The sequence below is a fragment of the Hyperolius riggenbachi genome, chromosome 2, assembly GCF_040937935.1.
Source record: "Hyperolius riggenbachi isolate aHypRig1 chromosome 2, aHypRig1.pri, whole genome shotgun sequence".
NCBI lineage: Eukaryota > Metazoa > Chordata > Amphibia > Anura > Hyperoliidae > Hyperolius > Hyperolius riggenbachi.
Window position 1 is genome coordinate 269,978,914 of NC_090647.1, and position 25,054 is coordinate 270,003,967.

A 25,054-nucleotide genomic window follows, 5' to 3' on the forward strand; every position below is an offset into this window, starting at 1 on the left:
CCTGTGTTAAGTTTGCCAGTGAAAAGTAATTTAGAGAAGGTTTAGGGGAAAGTTCTGTAGTCAGATTATACCAAAATAGAGCTCTTTGGCATAAATCTGAACAACCATGTTTGGAGGAAGAAAAATACTTAGCATAACTCAAAGAACACCATCCCTACAGTTTCTTCTAAGGGTACAGGACAGCTGCAGGACACTGCATTTATGGGCCAATAAATCTTACAGTTTTGGATGAGAACATCCATCCCTCAGGCAGAACACTAAAGATGGGTTGTGGATGGGTTTTCCAACATAGCAATGACCCAAAACACACCACCAAGGCAACAGTGTGTGGCCCAGAAAGAAGCACATGAAGGTCTTGAATTAGCCTAGCCACTCTCCAGACCTTAATCCAACAGAAAATCTGTGGAGGGAGCTGAAGGTTTCAGTTACCAAACACTATCCTTAGAAACCTTACTTACTTGGTGAGGATCTGCAAAGAGGAGTGGGCCAAATTCCCTCCTGAGATTTGTGCAAACCTGGTGGCCAGTTCCAAGAAATGTCTGACCACTGTTTTGCCACCAAGTACCAAGTCCTCCTTTGATAGGGGAATAAATATGTATTTCATTCATTGCAATGCACATCAAGCTGTGACTTTTGCCACTGGGTTTTTGAGGGTTTTTTGTTGTTATTCTGTCTTTCAGAAGCTACAATACATTTACCGTTACAATTGTAGACTGGTCATTTCTTGGTAAGAGGGCAATTAAGTCAAATTAGCAGGGGAACAAACACTTTGTTCCCCTGCTAAAAAAGGAGATAGTGGTAGACTTGCTACCCATTTGAAGACCCAAACAATCAGTTACAAACAAAAGGGAACATTTATTGATCACTTAGGCTACTTTCACACATAATGTGTCACTTAACGGCACGGTATTGCTCCCCTGCTGTTCCCACAATGTAGTGGTGATTAATCTCAATGAGACTGGCCACACTCCCCGTGGTGAGACATGATGCGGCGGAAGTACTCAGACGACTCTACAGTGCGTTTCCACACGGTACCATGTGGCAGGCATTTGCATGGGAGTTTATGGCACGCAACATAGCAGTGTGGCGCACATGCATCCATCTGGGCAAAACAGTGACGTATTTGCTTCCAAGCAGGAAGCAGGTGGCTGTTTGGGGAACGGCACTATGTATATTACCCTGTTAGCACACTCTGCCTCAGGGTAATATGAATGTGGCAGTTCTGTGCTGCAATCATCCTGCACTGCACCGCAATATGGGCTTGATTCTCTAAACCGTGCTAACTGCTATCACGGTTGTGCTAGCTGTTTGCCCACGTTATAAGGCGCGTAACGTTTTGCGCGCACTAAGGCGAATTTTCATACAAAAATTTGTGTTAGCGTGCGCAAACCGTTACGTGTGTTATAACGCACGTAAAACGGTACCGTGACCGTGATAGCAGTTATCACGGTTTAGTGAAACAAGCCCTGTATGTGAAACCAGCCTAATAAAACTCCAAAACTGCAATGCGTTTCACGCGATGCAACCTACTTCCTCAGGCAAATATAGGAGTATCTGCAAAGAATCTCTGAGTGCCAAGTGCAGTGTATTTATCTTCTTGTTCAGTCGTGCATCATTTTCCCTCTTTGCTTTGAGCTAGTTTGTGCTACTCTGTGAAGGGTCTAGAACACATTGCTGTACAAGATCTTTATTTCTGATGTGTTTCAAAAAAAATTATTTTAAGGCAGTTATTGAACCCACAATTGCTAATGCTCCAGATACACAATTAGTCTAAAGAAGACTATTTTTATTGCTTCTTTAATTAGCACTGTTTTCGGCTGTGCTAAAATAATAGCAAAATGTCTTTCTAATGATCAATTAACCTTTTAAAATGATAAACTTGCACTAGCATGCATAACATTCCATTGGAGCACAGGACTAATTGTTGTTGGTTATTGGCCTCTGTACACCTAAAAACAGACATTTCCAGCTACAATAGTTATTTACAACATGAATGATACCTACGCTGTATTTCGGATGAACTTGATGTTATATTATTGATCAAAAAATTAAAAACAAGGACATTTCTAAGGGACCATAACATTTCTAAGGAACCCTAACATGTTTAATGATAGGATACATTTACACTCTCATTATGCATTGTTCATTGCCCTGTCCAGGATGGTTGTTAGGTACCGGTATATGTAGCCATGTGTTTTTCTGCACTTGAAATTGCATTCAATCTGGCAGCCCATGTAAAATCTGTGGGTTATTTCCACTGTTTTCTTTTCTTGGGTACTTGTGTAATTAGTTTATGAGGCATTGTTTTATTACCAGTCCTAGTTACATCATTTAGCTTCGCAGTGGCAAAAATCCTCACGTCAGTAAACAGGAGTGCATCCCCTGAGCAACCTCCAGAAAGTCCCCCTGCTCAAGAAGAAACATTCAAAGGCCTGTGTTAAGTTTGCCAGTGAAAAGTAATTTAGAGAAGGTTTAGGGGAAAGTTCTGTAGTCAGATTATACCAAAATAGAGCTCTTTGGCATAAATCTGAACAACCATGTTTGGAGGAAGAAAAATACTTAGCATAACTCAAAGAACACCATCCCTACAGTTTCTTCTAAGGGTACAGGACAGCTGCAGGACACTGCATTTATGGGCCAATAAATCTTACAGTTTTGGATGAGAACATCCATCCCTCAGGCAGAACACTGAAGATGGGTTGTGGATGGGTTTTCCAGCATAGCAATGACCCAAAACACACCACCAAGGCAACAGTGTGTGGCCCAGAAAGAAGCACATGAAGGTCTTGAATTAGCCTAGCCACTCTCCAGACCTTAATCTAACAGAAAATCTGTGGAGGGAGCTGAAGGTTTCAGTTACCAAACACTATCCTTAGAAACCTTACTTACTTGGTGAGGATCTGCAAAGAGGAGTGGGCCAAATTCCCTCCTGAGATTTGTGCAAACCTGGTGGCCAGTTCCAAGAAATGTCTGACCACTGTTTTGCCACCAAGTACCAAGTCCTCCTTTGATAGGGGAATAAATATGTATTTCATTCATTGCAATGCACATCAAGCTGTGACTTTTGCCACTGGGTTTTTGAGGGTTTTTTGTTGTTATTCTGTCTTTCAGAAGCTACAATACATTTACCGTTACAATTGTAGACTGGTCATTTCTTGGTAAGAGGGCAATTAAGTCAAATTAGCAGGGGAACAAACACTTCTTTCCCTCTCTGTACAGTTCTGCTTTTGACTGGGTATTTGTCTATGAATGAAGCTGTAGCTAGTGCATGGTCCAACATTATGGAGCCAATGATATTAGTATCTGTAGGAGGCATTTATTAAAGCACATCAGATTCATTTTAGAGTGGGTTCTTCTGGTGGGAGATAAGTATGTAAAATCCTTCTCTGAACTATTTGTACACCTTCAAGTGTTGGAAAAGTATAGGGAATAAATTTCCCATTGCAGGGCTTGCAAACCTTTTGATGCTCAGGTGTGTTGAATAAAAAAACAACAACATGCAGTCCCTTCTTCTAAAACCCAAATATATGCTAGTACTGTTTTTAGGATTATTATGTTCAATATACATGATATAGGAGTCTGAAGATGATAGCAATCTATTTAAAGTTTAGTCTTTGCTTGGTATATAGATAGCTAATTGATGTGTTTTTGTAGTTTTACTCTAAAGTCATCCTATCACACTCTTGGGGGTGCCGCTGATTTGTATGTTTAATCTGTTTCTATCTTCTGAGTCTGCTAACTCGGCTTTAAAGACTGAAGCTGAGACTGAAGATCCTTAATTATGGACAGTAGTAAGACTGGACATCCTGATTTCAGTACAAGTGACTCTGTCATCAATGATTTTAACATGATTGTTGACAGTGACAACTAATTCTAATTCTGAAAAGTTTTGCACCAGAGCTTGTTTTGACGGTAGCAATAGGTTTTTCATTGTTGCCTCTGAAAGTAGAGCAGAGAAGGCAGGGTAACAATTTGCAGAGTTTTGTGTTCCTGCCATCTGACAGCCAAATTGGCAGCATGGTGTCCACCAAGGAAGAAGAATGTGAGTGAAGGGTAGTGGAGAGATGGGAGGAGAAGCTACATTCCATAAATATTGACAGGAATATGACAATGAAAGAATGTACTATATGTGTGGTCTCAGTCCAGAGCTTGAGGCAGCTGTGTAGATGCTAGTAGCACCTTTTTGGCTGTACAAGTCAGTTTCCTTTGCAGCAGGGCTTATGCAAGTTGTCTTTCCCCTACTGTGGAAGCAGCGTGTGGGTGGTAAGATTGTGTCTCCACATTCTGCAAGCTGCTGCTTTTAAGAATAAAGTGTTGAAAGGTATGAAGTGCCCTATTGGCAGGTGTGAAGTGTCTTGACAACAGAAAGAGAACCAATTCATATATTCTTTGGGATATTATTACATTATAATTATTTGTCTGTATTAGGAGGAGGATTAGAAACTTACTGACTGGATCCCTAGGGCAAGACTGCACCTAATTTCCTATCTCAGAGAGTTAAAAGAAATCTCACCAGTGTACGGGTAGATGCCATGTTTTTAGCTGACATGGAAACGGGTACTCACTGCAGATTGCAGTCACCCTGGTCTAATGACACCCGTACCATTTTTCAATTCCTTTAAAGGACATTGAAGTGAGAAGAATATGGAGGCTGATATATTTCTTTCCTTTTAATCAATACCAGTTGCCTGGAAGCCCTGTTGATTTATTTGGCTGCAGTAGTGTCTGAATCACACCAGAAACAAGCATGTAGCTAATCTTGTCAGATGTGACAATAATGTCTGAAACACCTGATCTGCTGCATGCTTGTTCAGGGTCTATGGCTAAAAGTATTTGAGGTAGAGGATCAGCAGGATAGCCAGGCAAGGAAATAAATATGGCAGCCTCCATATACCTCTTGTTTCAGTTGTCCTTTAAAGGACCACTATCATGAAAAAAATTTAAATTTACAAGGCTTGTAAACACATACACATTAGAATGTTTCTTACAGATTAAAATGAGCTATCAATTACTTTTCTCCCGACTTGCTGTTCCTCACAGTAGGTAACAGAAATTTGAAAGAACCAACAGGTTTTGTTCTAATCTATCTCTTCATGGGGGTTTCTCAGCATGGCCTTTATTGTTTATAAAGACACTCCTTGAAAATGATTTATACAATGATGCTGGCCAGCCTCCCTGGTCGCTACACAGTTTTTTAGCGGATGGACAGAGCAACTGCCATTCATAAAGTGCTTTGGAAAATAAAGAAAACCCTGAGAATCCCCCATGCCATGAGAAGATGAACTAGTCCAACACCTGTCTGTACTGTCAGATTTTTACTACTTACTGTAAGTGACAGCAACATAGGAGAAAATAATTCATGGCTCTTTTTACTCTGGAAGAAAAGTACTTCTTATTTGTATGTGTTTACATGTATTTTAAATGTTACAATTTTGGCGATAGTGGTCCTTTAATTCTGTGGCGGTCACAGTTGACACTAGGATAAGAATTTGGGAGAATGGTCCACAATGGAAGCGCAGACAGCAGTAAAGAGCAATCAGAAGTTATTCACTCCTATGTTTCTCAACTGACTGTTTTTGGCTAAATTACAGTTTAAACAATTCCCATTTTTGGATCTAAAATAGCACAATGTGAGTATTCAGTTTGCACAGGGCACCTCGATCTCAGTACCCAGAAATGTTGGATGACTGCTGAATGCAATTCTTTTCAGACAAAATCTGGCACTTGAGAATATCATTTTCTATTTTTCTAAAAAAAAAGAGAGATAACATTAGAAAAAGTGAATGAAGCCGAAGTGGATAAGTGCCAAGGTTGCCGCAGAAAGAAAATGGGGTTGAGAGGCAGATTTCCGTTTTATTACAATGAAAGAGGATTAAACAAGTTCTACTTGCAGCAATAGCCATAGCGAAATTATTCCAGTTTTCAGAAACTGCAAGCAAGAGGGATTTATGTCAGCTGTCTGTATGCGTTCCTCAGGCTATCCCAGAAATAAGCATGAAACAATTAGTACAGCAAACCCAGACAAAAACAGAGAATTTGGTCGCAGGTTGTGTTTAATAAAATTGTGAATTCTGCAGTACTGTAAAGGAGAAGGAAGCTGATCAGTCAGACATAAGTAATAACAGCTGCATTTGGCAAACAGAAGGTCCATCCCTGCCAGTATGGGCTTCATCAGCTCAATCATGTTGCCCATAATCCCTGACAGTTTTAAGTACAGGTCTCCACATTTCTTGTCTGTGGGTACATCTGAAGTGAGACGGGTATGTAGGCGGCCTTATCCATTTCCTTTTAAACCATGGGTCGGGAACCATTTTGGCCGAGAGAGCCATAAACGCCACTTATTTTAAAATGTAATTCCATGAGAGCCATACAATATGTTTCAAACTGGAGCAGTAGGGCTCACATCCCTGTTGCCATGGAGATGTGTATACAGTTGATCCTCCAGGCAGCGGAAGTGTCAGACACGTCTTCAGCTTCTCTTGCGTTTCAGCAACAACAGCAATTTCCCCGAGAGCCAGAGAAGAGAAATACCGACTAACAGCTTGAACAATTAGCTAGCTGACTTGGGGATTCACTTTGTAGGTCGGAATCCCCGCACTTTAGCCCAATAGGCTGCCTGTCAAGTGACAGGCAGCCTATTGGGCCAATCAAAGTGGGGGATCTCGTGCTATAAAGTCACTGGAACTGACAGGGTCCAGAGTGGGACAATTGGAGCGGCCATTAGTTTTGGGGTAGTGCAAGTAAGTTAGTAGTGCATGCCACAGCAGTAGCATGCCTACTCTGAAAATTTTACTTGCGCTGCCACACTAAGCTGTGCTGCTTGAACAGTGTACCTTAGTTAATCAACTCCTACTGATTTGTATGCGAGCCAGATGTAGCCATCAAAAGAGCCACATCTGGCTCCCAAGCCATAGATTCCCTACCCCTGTTTTAAACATTGCAAATTGCCTGGTTGTTCTGATGATCCTCGCCTCTAATACTTTTAGGGCTCTTTCAGATTAGCCCACACATGCATGAACCTGATTTCATGCACGCATTATAATGCACAGCATGACGTTGGGAAGTTGCGGTTCCACGCATATCAGCGCTGCTAGTTCTAATTTACCCACTGGGAAACCGCCTGCGCTGTGCAATTAAAATCTCCCAGAAGCATTACACCGTAACGGTCTGGAATACTTTGTCTAATGTGAAAGGTAAAATGAAAGTCAATAGACTTGCATGTTACCCCTCTTACCGCATCCAGGTAGCGATCCATCCATCTGTACCGCTAATTTAATAAAATATTCTAAAATCAGTAATGCCTGTACATTTGAATCACATTAAACAGCACTGTATATCCCCATCCCCTTGCTGCGTGGATTATCGTGTCCGGCGTCTCCTTTCCATGTGCTGGCTTAGCGTGTGTAACACTGGCTCCCTGGCTCTGGGTGGAGCCGAGGGTTAAACTTCATTCCAATCAGTAGCCGATACTGCCTTTCCCATGACAAATCTTTACCTTTTCAAAAATTGATCATCAGGGGGGGCCTGTATGGCTGATATTGGGCTGAAATCCCTCCCACAGTATGATGTCAGCACCTAGATACTGACATCACACTGTGGGAGCTTTGTTGCATTGCGGGAAATAACAGCTGTTTCCAACTGCCAAAAAAGCAGCATCTCCTTACACTGACATCACCTGCCAGCAGTAAAAATGTCACCATGTGATAAATGTCAGAATGTAAATCAGGAAGAGGAAACATTTTACAATGGGCAAACAGTGACTAAATCATTTATAAATAATTATTATTAAAAATAAGTACCTTTTCATTACGTTATTTTCACTGCAGTTCCTCTTTAACCACTTCGCATTCCAGGGTTTTTTCCCCTTTAAGATTCCTGACAATTTTGTCATTTCAGCTGTCACTTTGACACATCAGTAGCTTTTTTTATTACTTATGCCATCAAAGTGATACACATGTAGTTTCTTTCAGGACAATTTAGGCTTTCTTTGGGTAATATTTGTTGTCAAAAATTATTTAATTTTACAGGCAATTGATATGTGAAAATAAGGTGTAAGTGCAGAAAATAGACATTTTTTCATATTTCACCCTTCACAAATTTTACATGACAAGTTCCACAGTTATAAAACATCTCAAAATAGGTTACTTGTCTTTTCCCACTTAAATTGATACCCTACATGCCATATTTTATCACTAGTTGGGAATGTTGCATTATCGCCAGCTTGTGCACTTGTAGTGATTGGATTCGATCGCTATGGATCGCTACTGGTGGGCAACCATTACAGGTGTCCACTAGTCTTAGGGCTAAGCATAGGTGACACAAGGAGTAAATTAGTTAGGTAGGAGTTAATATTTTACTTGGGGAGGGGAGAGAAACACTTTATTATTTAATGGGGACACTGTCACTTTAATACTTTTTTTACTGTTTTTTTTTTTCTTCTTTTTTTCATGAATGAATGCTGCTGTTAGCAGCACTCATTCACTGTTAAGGAAATGCACGCTCATGCATGAGCATGGCCGACGGGGGGCATGCACTCGCGGGAGCGATTGGTGTCCTTTAAACTGCAGGACGTGAATTTCATGTCCTAGAATGTACAGGAAGGCCAATTAAGGTGTGAAATGCAAGTCCTGAAATCCTAAGTGGTGTTAACCCTGCCTTATAGTAGCAGAGCTGCAAGGGTGTTGCAATTCACACTGTGTACCTAGCCAAGAGGAAGGGGTGGCACTGCCTGCAGACCAGTCTTGTTATGCTGGGGCTTTAAGAGAAACCGTGGCCAAGCATTGAACTTCATCCCAATCAGTAGCTGATACCCCCTTTCCCATGAGAAATCTTTTCCTTTTCTCAAACAGATCATCAGGGGGCTCTGTATGGCTGATATTGTGGTGAAACCCCTCCCACAGTGTGATGTCAGCGCATCACAGCACTGAGGTCTTGACATCACACTGTGGGAGCCTTGTTGCAATGTGGGAAATAACAGCTGTTTACAGCTGTTTCCACCTGCCAAAAAAGCAAGCAGCATCTCCTTGCACTGACATAATCTGCCAGCAGTAAAAATGTCACCATGTGATAAATGTCAGAAAGTAAGTCAGGGAGAGGAAATATTTTACAATGGGCAAACACTGACTAAATACATATTTATACATAATTATTGTAAACATGAAGAACTTTTTTTATTACATTATTTTCACTGGAGTTCCTCTTTAATGTCCTAAATGTTTTTGAATAATAAAATATAAAATACTTCCACTACCTTTTGATTGCACTTTTCCTCCAGTGTGACACAGGTATGGATGAAAGCTTCACATGTTTAATTCAGGTCTGCTTTACTGTGGATCTTGGTGGCTCCAGGGTTAGTAGTAAAATGTTAATGTGTTTTAATTCTTCACATGGTAACAAAATCGTTCTGTTATTCAAAGCAAGTTTATTGAACAGCAGTAAATACAGTACATAACCAGCCAAATAAGATAAATCCAACAGCTGACATATAGAGGATTGTTAAATGGAGTATTTTGTTGGTTAAGAACAAAATCTTTGGAGACCACGATTAATCATTTAAAAGATGTGGTTGTTTAATTAAGCATTATTGACTTCCATAAATGTTCAAAAAATCAATAAGGTTACAAGTCTTTTAGTTACAAAATTAGTTACAAAAATATAAAAACAAAATATCTAAATTGCTGAGTAATCTGTATATATATAAAGGCTTATTGTTGTTGTGTGTGTATGTGAATGTGTGTGTGAGAGGCTGAAGAAAGAATGCAAGAATGAATGAAACTTTCCCGCCTGAGCACTTTATATATGAAATGGGATGCTCCTACAATGTACCACTATACTATCTTCTGATTGGTCTGATTAAATAATGCTATAGTTTCTATTTGTTGACTACTAAATCTAACTGCTTTAGTTTAACTATTCAGCTTTGCTGGTTTAAACCAGAACTGGCAGTCCTTTGGTATGCCTTGGCCAGAGAGGTAATGAGAAACATATGAGAAACATCTGTTTGACCATAGCTTCTCATTACACTATGGGGGATGGCTAGCATATACATTCCAAGTGAGGGGGTAGTCTACAGACATTATGGACAAAGCCTTCTGATAAAATCGGGCATTGACATACCATTCAAACCCTGTTCTCCTGATACATTTTCAAATGAGAGAATATATTTCAATCAGATTTACCAATACCACATATAGATTAATTGATTGGATCCTTAATCAATTAGACCTCATCAAAATATATTTCAAGGATCAAAAAGAGAAATGCATCAAAACTAGTACAATCCAAATTAATCAGATTAAGGACAACATTCTGATTGATTCTGATTCTCTGATTAAGGCCACAATAAGCCCTCCATTGTTCCCAAACATTATGAAAGACATCCAAATTTTCTACGCTAGCATAGAAAATTCTATCGGACGGTAGGTCTAGCCCATCTTTGGCTGGCTGAACATACAAAGTGGAGGATTTCCAGCTGAGGGTCACCAGCAGCAAATATTTATACATTGAAAAATACATGGGACATCTGAACTGTGAATAAACAAGAGAGCCTGTAGCTTGGATAACAAAATGTAAACATTAAGGGATGGTTCACATGGACGGTTTTACAACAGTAAATGAAGGCTTCAGCGCTCGTCGTTTAAACACTATGCATTCAGATGAATGGACAGCCATTGATACAATCGCCTACAGGTGTTTACTGGCTTTTGCGCAAACCCCACGTTTTGATCCCAGTTTTTGCAGTCCTCTGCCTGGCGCTTAGCAGATTCTGATCATTTTTCTGTGTCCCCCTGCAGGGATAAAAAAAACGATGCATGCCAGGAAGCGCCGCCAAAAGCGGCCAAATGCTTTTCTGCAAACTTGCAGAAAAGCATTTGCAAAGAGATGCCGGGCAGCTGGCTCAGGAAGCTCTGAACCAGCCCTAAATATTGCTTAATAAGGGGCCTCCGCTCCTCCCAAAATTGAGAGGCAACCAAGCATTCCGATAATATATGGGAAAGGGTACCCAGAGCCTCGCATTCCCTTAAAATCCCCTTGGTGAAACAGGAGGATCGCCTTTAAAAAGTTTAACAGGGGCTACAAATGATTTTTTAAGTGCTGTCCCAATCATTGCTAGATACATTTTCCCACCTCCTAACGGGATTGGAAATAAGGTAAATTCTTGGAGAGACAAAAGCAGCAATAAAAACTCAAACTCAAAAGATGCTGTAATCTTAGAAATAGTGGACAGCACTCAAATGGTTCAGAGTGTACAGAGCATTTATGGAACTTCACCCATTCACCAATGGGACTAGTAGATCCACAAAGCAAAAATCCAGCACGGTTCCTAAAAATCTTCTTTTATTGTAACAAGATAAAAATAGCTCTTAAAACAGCAAGTCAAGTGCATCATAATGCTGTAGCATGCTTACAGTCCACTATATATATCTATGTGGTGTGAAGAAGAGCGTGAAGCTCAAAACTCAAGACTTTTAGGAGCTGTGCTAGATTTTTGCTTTGTGTAACTTTTTCCAAACAAATTCAGAACTAAAATTATAGTTGATTAGAAACCCCTATTAAGGCCAGCTAACCACACGAAGGTCTATGTACACTAGCAATAGTAATTATTATTAACCATGACTATAACTAACTGTGATCTGGATGATATATTGGTTACAAAAATTATAATGTGGTTGAAACTTCCTTCATTTTGGTTGCCTGTTCACTACTACCGGAACAATATATGTGATTTAAGAATGTAAGCACAGGATGAAGGCGTGTTTTCTTTCATCAGTCATTATTATTCCTCTTTGTTGCTTCCACAGTCTTCTGCTCTGCAAGGAGATGCTTCCTGAAAGTGGCTGAGCCTGCAGCCTCCGGAATATGCCGCAGTGTGACCATCTTTCCAACACCACGGACCGTGTGAGGGAATCACCTACCACCGGCCCTGGGAGGCATGGTGACGACCTTCAAGATTGCGGTACTCGGGGCCCAAGGAGTGGGGAAAAGTGCCATTGTGCGTCAGTTTATGTACAACGAGTTCAGCGAGACCTCTGTTCCTACCAAGACTCGACGTGTCTTCCTTCCAGCAGTTGTCATGAATGGCCATGTCCACGAACTTCAGATCATGGACTTTCCTCCCATATCTTCCTTCCCTGTCAACACCCTCCAAGTGAGTCTGGAATATATAGACTGAAAATAATGGGGCATAACTCAAAAATACTTGCTTCATGCGGGGCTTTCCTTTCTTCTTTTCTTCCCTAAACTCAAAAGGAGACCTCCAGAGGAACGGGTTAGGTGAGCACAGAGCAGGAGGATTAATGTCCTGCAATCTGGCATTGTGAAGTCCTGATACTTAGCTTTTGCTCTTCTTCATCTTGCTATCTTCTCTTTGTCAGTTATGTCAGGAAAGTCTCAGATGTAGAGCTGAGATTATCTTCAGTAATTTCTGCAGACTGGGCTTGTGTGCAATGAGTAAATGTTCGCTGTTCGCCACACAAAGAACCAGATTTTTTAAGGAGCCGTCAAATTGTTTCTTTGTTTATTCTTTACCAGGTCATAAGTGCTCTTTTTAGAAGAGAAATGGCGCATTCATATAAAGTAGTGTTGTTGTTGTTTCCATTGTTAATTCTTATAGATTACAAGGAATTTTGCAAGCATTATTTTAAAATCCTTACTTTATTTGTATCACAAGTAGATTAGTAATAGTACAATGGTTAAAGGTTGTGCAGATTTACTGATGAGTACAGAACACCAATGTTGCATTGCTTTCCACTTTATGAGGAATGTAGAAGTTACTGGGTAGAACTGGGAAATACATGAATAAGATGCATGTCATAACAATTTAACAAACATGGAGTACAGTAAAACCTTGGATAGAGAGTAAGTTGGTTTAACCACTTGATGACCCAGCCTTTACCCCCCTTAAGGACCAGCGCTATTTTTTGTGATCTGTGCTGGGTGGGCTCTGCAGCCCCCAGCACAGATCAGCTGGCACGCAGAGCGATCAGATCGCCCCCCTTTTTTTCACCCCTATGGGGATGATGTGCAGGGGGGGTCTGATTGCTCCTCCTGGCTGGCACGTTGCGGGGGGGGGGGGGGGGGGGGGGCACCTCAAAGCCCCCCTCCGCGGCGAAATTCCCCCCCCTCCCTCTCCTCCCTCTCACCCCTGGTGGTCCGGGCTGCACAGGACGCTATCCGTCCTGTGCAGCCAGTGACAGGATGTCCCCTGTCACATGGTGGCAATCCCCGGCCGCTGATTGGCTGGGGATCGCCGATCTGCCTTACGGCGCTGCTGCGCAGCAGCGCCGTACAATGTAAACAAAGGAGACAAATGTCTCCTACGTTTACATTTAGTCTGATTGCGGCTCGCAGGCTATTCACGGAGACCCACTCCGTGATCTAACAGGAAACATCCGCTCGCGCGAGTGGCCTTTCCTGATTAATTAGGGAGGCACCTGGCGACGCAGATCTGCGTCGCTGGTCCTCCAGCTACCACTTTGCCGCCGCACAGTATGAGTGTGCGGTCGGCAAGTGGTTAACAACGCTTTGCAATACAAACAATAAACTTTTGTGAAATTTTGACTTGATACACAAGCATCGTCTTGATATACAAGCAAAAAAAAAAAAAGTATACATGCGTCACGTCATCACAACTGAGCCGATAGTTCTTCTCCCTTTGGTCCTGCAGGATTTTACTTAATTGTACTTAATCTGAGTGTAGGCACTGTATAATGTCACATTTCCATGAAATCATCAAAAGCAGGCAAAAGCAACTGTTAATGGATAAGTTCCTTGTTAAAGCCACACTAAAAAAAAAAAAAAAGTTTGGTATGAGCCAACAGATAGCAATGATTCTGTTAGTTATAGTGAAAGTCTTGTTTACATTTTTTTTTATATATACTATTTTACCATAGCTGATTTTGGATTGTGGAACAAATCCACTGGGTTTCCATTCATTCGTATGGGGAAATTCACTTTGATATAAGAGTGCTTTGGCTTACAATAATGTTTCCGGAACAATTATGCTCCCAAAGCAAGGTTCCACTGTATAACTTTAAACTGGAATAAGAAACACATTAGTAGTGAAATGGTAAATGTTTCAAAAGTCTTCCTTAACCACTTGAGGACCACAGTGATTATCCCCCCCTAAAGACCAGGCCTTTTTTTGTGAAAATGGCCACTGCAGCTTTAAGGCCAAGCTGCAGGGCCGCACAACACAGCACACGAGTGACCGCTGTCTAACAGTTTCCCGAGCGGCGATCGCGGCTCAGAGATTGAAGGCAGGGGCGGAGCTCTGCCCCCCAAGCAGGAGGTGTGCACGCAGCCTGCGCGCAGTCTGCAGTAGCCGGCTCCAGGACCTGACGCCAATTGACATTAGGCGGTCCTGGGGCTGCCGGTCGTTAGGTAGTTAATCAACTCTTTGTCAATTGCAACTGTTCTATGTAAGGATTATTATTATATATCTATTTGCATTGTAAATTGACTAGCTACATCTTGATTGTCCCTTTTTAGTTTTTAGCTTAAAGAGACACTGAAGCGAAAAAAAAATTATGATATTATGATTTGTATGTGTAGTACAGCTAAGAAATAAAACATTAACCTATTTTGGTTCCTGGACGTAGTTTCTACGTCCAGGAACCATGCGCGCTACCGCGCGCTCCCGCGGCCGATCGCGCGCGTGCACGCGCACTCCCGGCCGCGGATTCGGTAGCCAGGGAATCAATGTATCGGGCTACGGTGCCCGATCATTGATTCCTCTCCCCCGCTGAAAAATGCGCCTTTTCTGGCCGTTCCCTGCCCAATGCGCCACTCTAAGCGTGTGTTACGCTTAGAGTGACGTCATGTAAACAAACTCATGGCCGTCTTGTGGCCAAAAAGTAATACTACACCTGTAAAAAAAAATAATTTAAAATTAACACACATTTACATTATAAATCTATTGTTTACCTCCCACCCTCCTAAAACTACCCAAATAAAATGTTTACAATAAAAAAAAAAACCATTACAATAAAAAAAAAAAAAACATGTAAATATTTACCAAAGGGTCTAAACTTTTTAAATATCAATGTAAAGATGAAATATTTCTATATTTTTTTTATTTTAAACTTGTAAATAGTGATAGATGCAAAACGGAAAAAATGCACCTTTATTTCCAAATAAAATATTGTCGCCATACATTGTGATAGGGACATAATTTTAACAGTGTTATAACCGGGACATATGGGCAAATACAATACGTGAGTTTTAATTATGGAGGCATGTATTATTTTAAAACTATAATGGCTGAAAGCTGAGAAATAATGAATTTTTTCCGTTTTTTCTTATTCTTCCTGTTAAAATGCATTTACAGTAAAGTGGCTCTTAGCAAAATGTACCCCCCAAAGAAAGCCTAATTGGTGGCGGAAAAAACAAGATATAGATCAGTGCATTGTGATAAGTAGTGATAAAGTTATAGGCTAATGAATGGGAGGTGAACATTTCTCACGTGAAAACGACGGAACCTGAATGGGTTAAGATCAGATACATCAGTCTAATTGTTTCCAGTACAGGAAGAGTTGAGAAACTCCAGTTGTTATCTCTATGCAAACAAGCCATTAAGCTCTCCGACTAATGCTTCATACACACTTGCGATAACTATTGTTTGCAAAGAACGATAGTTAACAGACGAACGATATTGGAAAGATTGGTATGCAACGATGGGATGCAGCGATCATCATACACATTTTAACGATAGTTCTCGCAGAAAAGAACGATCAGAAGGAAATGTTGCGTACATATTTATATAAAATTAAAAAAAACACTGACATGGAGTTACAATAGATACAAATATATGATTGTTAACTTAAAAACAAAGTTTAATTGAAATGAGCAATGTAACAATCTTTACGGCCGCGCTACAAAGGAAGTACTGAAGCTGGGCAGAATTCAATGCAGGCACATTGGCCCTTGTAACGATCGTTCTCGGCCGATGTCTGTACACACTATAGTTTTGTAACGATTGTCGGTAGATATGATCCGTCAGGTTGGATATTTCCATCTTCCCGATGTCGTTCTTTTGTCGTTCGTGTTAATGATCGTTGGGTAAAGTTCTTTCCCCGATTGTCGGCGGAACGATCGTTAATGAGCTGTTTCAAACGACCATAGTCGCCAGTGTGTACGCAGCATTAGTTAGTCCTGGAGAGGGCTGTTATCTGACTTTTATTATCTCAACTGTTCCTGGACTATTTACTTTTCCTCTGCCAGAGGAGATGTAATTACTTCACAGACGGCTCTGAAAGAATCATTTTGAATGCTGAGTGTTGTGTAATCTGCACATATTATAGAATAATGCAATGTTAGAAAAAACACTATATACCTGAAAATAAAAGTATGAGAATATTTTCTTTGCTGCTAATCTTCTAGTAATTATTCATAGTACACAACCAATTCATTATATCATATATTTTTTTTCGCTTCAGTGTCTCTTTAATATGCTGTGTTTTATAGCGCTAGGTGTTCTATGAGATTTGTCACAATTCTGGTACCAGTGGTGGGATCCCTAGGAGCAGAAAGAATATCACAACAGGGAAGCAATAGATAGTGTACTGATATGTACATAAGAAACCAGGATTAGATTCCTGGCTGGAGCCAGTACCTAGTCAGTAAGGAGTCCCTGGGCAATATTTCCTAAATTTACAGGCCAAGAGAGTGGGCTCTCAAGTACTTTAACCACTTCACATCCAGACCTTGTTTTCCCCTTATTGACCAGAGCAGTTTTGACGCTTTTGCGGTGTCCCTGTTTAATCACCAATAACTTCACCTGTACTCGTGCCACTTAAATGATCTATATATCGTTTTTTTCAAGACAAACTAAGCTTTCATTGGGGGGTATTTGGTCCCAAATAAAATGTTCCCCTCTATGCATTTTAATGGGAAAAAGGGGGGAAAAATAAAAAAATTCATTATTTCTCAATTTTGATCAATTTCTGTTTAAAAATAAAAATTGCGATTGACATAAAAACGGTGCCACCAGTTAAAGTCGCCCCAGTATAGATATCCAGAAGTGTCCCCAGTATCAACCCCCCCCCCCCCCCATACAGCCAGATGTGTCCCTAATATCAGCCCCCCCCAGCATAGCCAGATGAGTCCCCTGTGTTTGCCACCCCTAGAATAGATTGACAGATGCACCCCCAGGAATAGTGCCCCTCTTTATAGCCAGATGTTTCCCCGGGATCAGGATTACCCCATTATAGCCAGATGTACCCCCAGGATTAGTGCTGCCCCCCATTATAGCCAAATGTGCCCCCAGTATTACATTATGGGCCCCCCCAGGTGCCCAGATGTGCAAAATTTGTAACCCCCCTCCCCTTTGTTAATAATATGTCCCCCAGTAACTTTTTATACCCCCCATTGCATTTCCCCCCCTCCCCCCAAGAATCCATAGCCAGATCCCCCCTCCCCCCCCCCCCAGGCAGCCCCCTCCGTGCAGAAATAGTTAATAAAAATGCACAAGCAAGCAGCCACACTCACCTACCTCGGTCCTGCGACGATCCTGAAGCCTGATCCTCCGATCACCGCTCTGCAGCCAGCCGCATATTGCCGGTAACCCGGGTCCCGGCTTGATGACGTCATCAAGCCGGGACCCGGGTTTCCGGCAATATGCGGCTGACTTCAGAGCGGTGATCGGAGGATCAGGCTTCAGGCTCGTCGCAGGACCGAGGTAGGTGAGTGTGGCTGCTTGCTTGTGCATTTTATTAACTATTTCTGCGCCGAGAGGGACAAATGAAGGATCGCTGCAGTTCACTACTGCAGCGATCATTCATGGGAGGAGGGTATACTAATTGGCCAAAAGGGAACATGTTCCCTTCCACCAATTAGTAATGCAGCTGACAGTGCCGGAGGGTGCGCTCTGCAGCGCACCCGACCGTGCACAGCAGGGCTGCAAGAAGGTCAGTATATCTACGTGGCTGTGGCTTGGAGGGTGCCACAGCTGACGTAGATATACTGTAGCAGTGGGGAAAGTGGTTAAGTCCGATAGTAAAAAAAAAAAAAAAAAAAGTGCCATACAGGTTTTGACAATTCAGTAGCAATACATACTTTCACAACTGAAAAACAAAAACAGTTTTTGATTTGTGTTTAATTTAACAGCTTACACCATTGGGACTCCCAGTAATGTGTTATATCAGATTTCATGAATGAATGAGGCAGATGCAAAACAATGCTTGTTACTTTATATGTGCAGATAAAGGTGTGATCAGCCAAACATTCTTTGTAAAACTAATGGCAAGCTATGTGCAGGACCAATTAACATGTACTGCCACATCCAATCATGTTTTGTTTTCAGTCCATCCATGCTAGAATACACAACCAATTAATGCCCAATTCAATCATTTTGATCTGATCTTTCAACAGTTGGTAATAATTATTGCTTTGTGTGTACCAGTCCAAAATGTAATTACCTTCCTGAGTCAGTGAAGATTTGCATTAGAATTAGTTCCTCATCAACCATCATTATATGTTGAAAAACACATAGCCAGATGATATATTCTGCAAAATCTGCATGTAAAAAAACACTAAGGGCCCTTTTCCACCTGCAGTCGCTAGCGTTCACGCTGAAAGCTAGCGATTGCTGAATCGCAAAACCGGCGATTCCCCGACGTTTTGCGTCCGCGATTTTGCTATGCTATGCACCGCATAGCAAAATCGCGGCAAATATCGCTCCGCCGAGCGTTCGCGTTCGGGTAAAAAACGAATCGCGGTAGTGGAAATGACCTACCGCGATTCCTATGTTAAAAAGCAAACCGTAGCGATTGTAAAATCGCTAGCGGTTTGCGACTTTGCGATTCAGCAAACGCGCTGGTGGAAAAGGGCCCTTAGATCCAGACATTTAGGTTACTGAGACCTGGGGATAATGAAAATAAAGTGATCTGAGCTCCAGAGCTTCCTTATTGCTTAATGAAGCCACTCATTGCTGTAAACAGCAGTTGACAGGCTTTGGATTTGGAAGGGGCGGAGCCCAAATTGACCTCTACACAAACGGTAGAGATTTGCATTTCAATTATTTGATCCATCCATGTCTTTGGATCCACAGATCATTTTGACATAGGGGCCCCATATGCAATTCCCTTTTTCTCCTGAGTTTTCTCCTAGGTGATATTTTCAACTTGTCAATAAAGGCTATCATTCATAAAGCATTACCGCATGCGGTAATGCTGAAAACAGCTGACTTTACCGAGCACTTAGCAAAATATCAATTCATAGAAGCTGTTAACGCATGAAAAGCTCAAATTACAGAGCAGTGAGGTAAATTACCACCTTGTGCCGTGATTATCTCAACACATGTCACTAAATGTCAATTCATAAAGATTAGAGCAGGCGGTATTGGGACGGAGAATACCGCTTGCTTGGCGGTGGCGATAAGCATGCGGATACGAGCAAAGTAGGCTGTGCAGGGAGCCGGAGTCTGTGTGAGTCAGTCTGTTAGAGTCTTTGCAGGGAACCGAAGTCTCTGTGAGTCTGTGCAGGGAACCATAATTACAGCTTGTAACAAAAGAGAGATAACGCCACACTTCTGCTGTACCGCTCAATGGGCTGCGGTAATTTACCGAACTTCAAAGGCAGCTGTGAAAATGTTTATGAATTAGCACACAAAGGTCTAAAATACCGAATGCTGTATTTTCCCGCCCAGATTTTTTTTACCGAACACACTTTTATGAATGATAGCCAAAATGTCTTTTAAACCACCAACAACTAAGAACATATTCAAAATAATATTGATAGTACTTTTTCACCTACTTTTTGGTACTTTTTCAATTGCAAAGTACTTAACAGCTATTTTAAATAGAAGATGGAAAATTACCTCCTAGGAGAAACGCAGGAGAAAAAGTTAATTGTATATGGGCCAATGTTTTCAATGCAAGTAACCTCTGATTTTAATTTTGTTATGAAGTTCTAGGTTTGAATTGCCCAGGTAGCAAATTGATATTAATTGGTAAATGAAATTGGGCAGGAAGGCTTAGTGGTTAGCACTCTCGCCTTGCAGTGCTGGGTCCTGGATCCCAGCCAGATCAACATCTGCAAGGAGTTTGCATGTTCTCCCTGTGTCTGCGTGGGTTTCCTCTGGGCACTCCGGTTTCCTCCCACATCCCAAATAACATACAAATAAGTTTATTGGCTACCCCCAAAAATTGGCCCTAGACTACAATACATACACTAGATGATACATACATAGACATATGACTATGGTAGGGACTAGATTTTGACCCCCCTCCCCCCTTTGAGGGATAGTTAGTGACAACACAATATACAGACTAGGCCATTTATATAGATACACCTTAATACAATGGGAATGATTGGTGATATTAACTTCCTGTTTGTGGCACATTAGTATATGTGAGGGGGGAAACTTTTCAAGATGGGTGGTGACCATGGTGGCCATTTTGAAGTTGGCCATTTTGAATCCAACTTTTGTTTTTTCAATACCCGTATTTCCCCGAAAATAAGACACTGTCTTTTATTAATTTTTGCTCCAAAAAGTGTGCTAGGGCTTATTTTCAGGGGGATGTCTTATATTGGCACTGCATGATATGTCCCATGCTGGCCACCTCTTATTGCTGCTCATTGTAATGTCACAGTGCCAATCAGGCACCTGTCATGTCATCCCTGCACACAGATGATAAACCTGCTGTGTGCAAAGATGACATGACAAGTGCCTGATCGGCACTGCACGATGTGTTCCCTTTTGTTCTCAGTGTGGCTGCTCTGTCCAGCCCCTTAGCCTGTGTCTCCTCTACTCTCCCTGTGTATTAAGTGCCCCCCACACACACACTTCTGACCCCTGTGTGGACACTCTGCCCAGCACCCTAGCCTGTGTCTCTGCTTCCCTGCATTGTGTCCCCTTCCCTTCCGATCCGTGTGGCCGCTCTGTCCCACCCCCTTGTCTATGTCCCCCGCTCCCCGTGCATTAAGTGTCCCCCCTCCCTTCCGACCCCTGTGGCCGCTCTGTCCCGCCTCCTTGTCTGTGTCCCCCGCTCCCCGTGCAAGTTAAATGTAACGGCAGCCAGCGAGTCTTACTGTAGCCATGCTGCCCGGAGATCGCTGGCATCCTCACTTCTCCCTCTAGTAACCGGCGCTTGTGTAGATGATGTCATCTACACAAACGCCGGTTACTAGAGGGAGAAGTGAGGACGCCGGCGATCTTCGGGCAGCATGGCTACAGTAAGACACGCTGGCTGCCGTTACATTTAACTTGCACGGGGAGCAGGGGACACAGACAAGGAGGCGGGACAGAGCGGCCACAGGGGTCGGAAGGGAGGGGGGACACTTAATGCGAGGGGAACAGAGACCCAGACAAGAAGACGGGACAGAGCGGCCACACGGGTCGGAAGGGGGGGGGGGACACTTAAAACATGGGAGCAGAGAGACAGTCTAGGGGGCGGGATGTGTACTGCGGCTGGGGATGTAATGTGGCTTTGGGGCTAGGTCTTATATTCGGAGGATGCCTTATATTCAGAGAATGAATGACATTTCAGCTAGGCCTTATAATCAGAGGATATCTTACTTTAGGGGAAAGACGGTAGGAAGAGGGTCATGTGACACATCAGACTTATTGGGAATTTCACAAGAAAAACAGTGGTGTGTTTGGTTGTAGCAAAACTTTATTCTGGATTGTCAGAATAAAACCAGGCTGACAAATGAGATTTATTAGAGCAGAAACATTTCTGAATAGATTGGAGTGTTTGCAATGCAGGAGATGCAGGGTAAGACTTTAGGGTGCATAATAAACACAGATAAGTGCGTAAATGGAATTTGATTTTGTGGCTGACAGTCCCTCTTTAAGGCCGTGTTCTAGTTGAAAAAGTATTGTTAATTATATGGAAAAAGTGTGGTGTAGTATGGTATTCAAAGTGGGATAGAAAAACATTGAGCACCTTTTTTCCTATGTAACCTTCCTCACACCTTTGTTATATCTGATGCACTGTCTCTGCATGCCCACCTCTGTCAGTAATCTTGCTCCTGCACTGCTTCCCCATCCTTCAGATCTCTGAGGAGTTCCTGCTGCTGCAGGATGTCTGTCCTTATCAGCATCTCTAGTGCTGATGAGAAAACGCCACTCCTTCACATGACGTAAGGAGCTGCTGACAGCCTCTTAAGCGGATTCCTCATGTGGCACAGGGAGGGAAAGGAGGTATGGTATCCCAGCACTGACTACATTTCCCACAAGTTGGTGCTGAAATAGAGCTTCCACTTCAGTGCCCAGGCACCAGTGATCACAGGAAAAGAGGGAACTCAAAAGGCCTTTTTATGTGAATAATAAATAAGCAATAAAAGCATCAGTTTTTACTTGCTTGATCAAATTCATAGTTCTTAATTTCCTTTTCAGCAGTTTCCAGCTGCAGCGCCCTCTTCCCCCTCCCTGTCAGTCTAAAGGTCAATGAGATGATATTTCCCGCCAATTTTATTTTTTGTGTTTCTAGGAGCTGGACCAATCAAATGCAGCATCTGATGATTTTGATTGGTCCAATTCCAAGCTGTGTAACATTTGGGTCATCTTAAAAGTATTAGCAGCTCATTGGCCATATCTAGTCTGAAGTGATCATAGGCTAGTAGATATGACTTACAAGCTTACTGAGGCTTCAATTCATCAAAGGCTGTTCGATAAAATTTGGGAAAATACTGCATTCGGTATTTTAGATTTTTTTGCTAATTCATCAAAATTTTCACAGGTGCGATTTACCTCACTGCTTGGTAAGTTCATCTTTCCATGCGGTAACAGCCTTGATGAATTGACACTATCCTAAATGCTCCGAACAATCAGCTGTTTTCAGCATTACCGAATACAGTTCGATGAATTGAGGCCTGATTGTGAGCAGACAGCTGTGTGTCGCAGTGTGTTATGAACTGATGCAGCAGCCAATTCCTTTTTGTTTTGCTACAACATCTTTTACAAACTGTGCCTGAACTGGTGCTTTAAGCAGCTACAGCACAGCAGTAGCACAGATTTTGGTAATGTTATGTAAACATTTAGCTCAAGAAATAAAAGACAACTAAAATAACAAAGAAGAAAAACTAGGAAAAATCTTCTGGACTTTATCCATATTGGTTGTCTGGGTTGTATATGGCGCTTTTCTTATATTGACTTAGTGTGTTGATTAATAACTGTGTTTAAAATAGAATTATGCTTTGATCAATGCAATAATACAATGCTACTGATTACTGAAAAAAATGACGCATTAGCAGCCAATACCCATAGGCAACTGAATAAAGGTAACATAATGTGTGAACAGAGTCAGTTTACAATTGTGGTAACAGATTGCCCAGCAAGCTTATGGTGGACCAGAACACCTAGGAGTTTACAATTGTAGAAACAGTTGGGACATTACAAAACACAGTACTCAAGCAGACTGTAGATTACTTACTATCAGTATAAGCACAGTATAACCGCTTATACTGTATATACTGTACTGGGGTGGCAAGCCTGTAACTTGTTAAAACGAATAAAGTCAATAACACAACTCTATTACATTATTGATTAAGGTTCTTATTACTTACACAATTTAATATTCCATATGCAACCATTCCAGAGAAATCCCCTTTGTAAAAGACAGTCATGTCACCTGGTATCCCTTTCACAAAATGGAAGCTGCAAGAAGATTGGGTGTTCTGAAACTAGCGCAGAGCTCTCATCCCTCAGCAGAAAACGTCACCTGATCCCATCCACATGCTTACTCTGCTTGGAACAGTTAATCTGTTGTTGGGGCCAGTCATTCAGCTTAGAAGGATCTCATCCTGATCACTTACTCCCTGTCTATTGTGTAGTAAAGCATTTAACCCTTTCCACACCCTCCTCATTGTGTTTATAAAAGTGTTGTGTAACTCTCATTGCGTTCGACGGAAAAGGGGGCCAGGAAATTTGGGCACTGGAAGTTAATAGCAGAATATCGGCAATACTGATGATATTCTACTAATGCTTCACCAAGTCTACCTTTCAAACTAAACATGCCTCTAATTACTCCTACCAATAACTGTCCTGTTACCCTATGCCTAATACTATTCCTAATAACTCTATGCCTGCCAGTTAGCCCATACCGGCTATAACCCTGTTGCTGGGCACCACTATAGCCACGATTAACGGTGCGGTCTATGGCGGCACCCAAATTACCTGCTTCTCCTCTCATCAGTATGTACTGCCTACAGTGGGAAACTGTTTTCGTTTTGTGTTAATAATTTACAAAAATACAGGAGAGGGTGTAGGAAAGTGCAAGTGTATTTTATATAGGATGCAGCTACAGCTCAGCAGGATCTTATTTCCCTGTTCTTTATCAGTGTTGGGCACAAAAAAGTAAACTCTTACTAGCAGCGAGAGAAGATGGATGGGGTCTTTTGCCTTCTGGTCCCTTGCTATCTCATGTGCTCAGAGAAGCTTACAATCTAATCGTACCACAGTCATAGTCTAATGTCCTACCATTGTATTATTGTGTATTTATATAGCACTGACATCTTCTGCAGCACTGTATAGAGTAGAGTTTCATGACGGTTAGCTCTGTCCAAGTCCTGATGACTCCTTTTCCCCCCAAATTTGCAGTGACATGCTCGGCCCCCTAAACCATCAACCCTCCCATAATTGATTTGGGGTTTTTTTGGGGGTGGGGGAGGCTGTAAATAATCAGCAGTGGGTGTCAAATTTCCTGGATACACCACTGATCCAGAGGTATATATCAGAGTTTACTATAGCTAGATTTTACTGTACTTGTATTGCTGGTTGTCCTGATTGTATAATGTGTTGAACAACTCATCTAGCTATGCTACCCACTATTGTCTGATTTGTACTATGTGCAGTGCTATGGAAGATGTCGGCGCTGTATAAATAACAAATAATAATAATTAAGATTATTCAGGGAGTAGCTAGCTTGATGAAGCAGTTGAATAATGTTTTTTTGGATTAAGCATTATTGTGAGTACATAACTGCGTGAGCTGAGGTGTGTTGGTCCATTGATAATATTTTGTAAAGCAATGCTCCATAGTAGATTTTGTGGTGATAAAGAACTATACAGACATCGGTTACTATTCATGAATGTGATTCATGTGATTAAAAGT

General features: G+C 41.7%; 1 protein-coding gene across 3 annotated transcripts in view; it reads left to right on the forward strand.

Annotated features, from left to right (window-relative positions):
* Nucleotides 1-25,054, forward strand: part of RASL10B (RAS like family 10 member B) — a 149,310-nt gene that overhangs the window by 104,480 nt on the left and 19,776 nt on the right. For all 3 annotated transcript variants that reach the window (XM_068268659.1, XM_068268657.1, XM_068268658.1), the window contains one exon: nucleotides 11,802-12,148. In XM_068268659.1, the coding sequence (XP_068124760.1) occupies nucleotides 11,933-12,148 (216 nt within the window). In that variant the 5' untranslated portion in view covers nucleotides 11,802-11,932. The remainder of the gene's footprint in view (nucleotides 1-11,801; nucleotides 12,149-25,054) is intronic.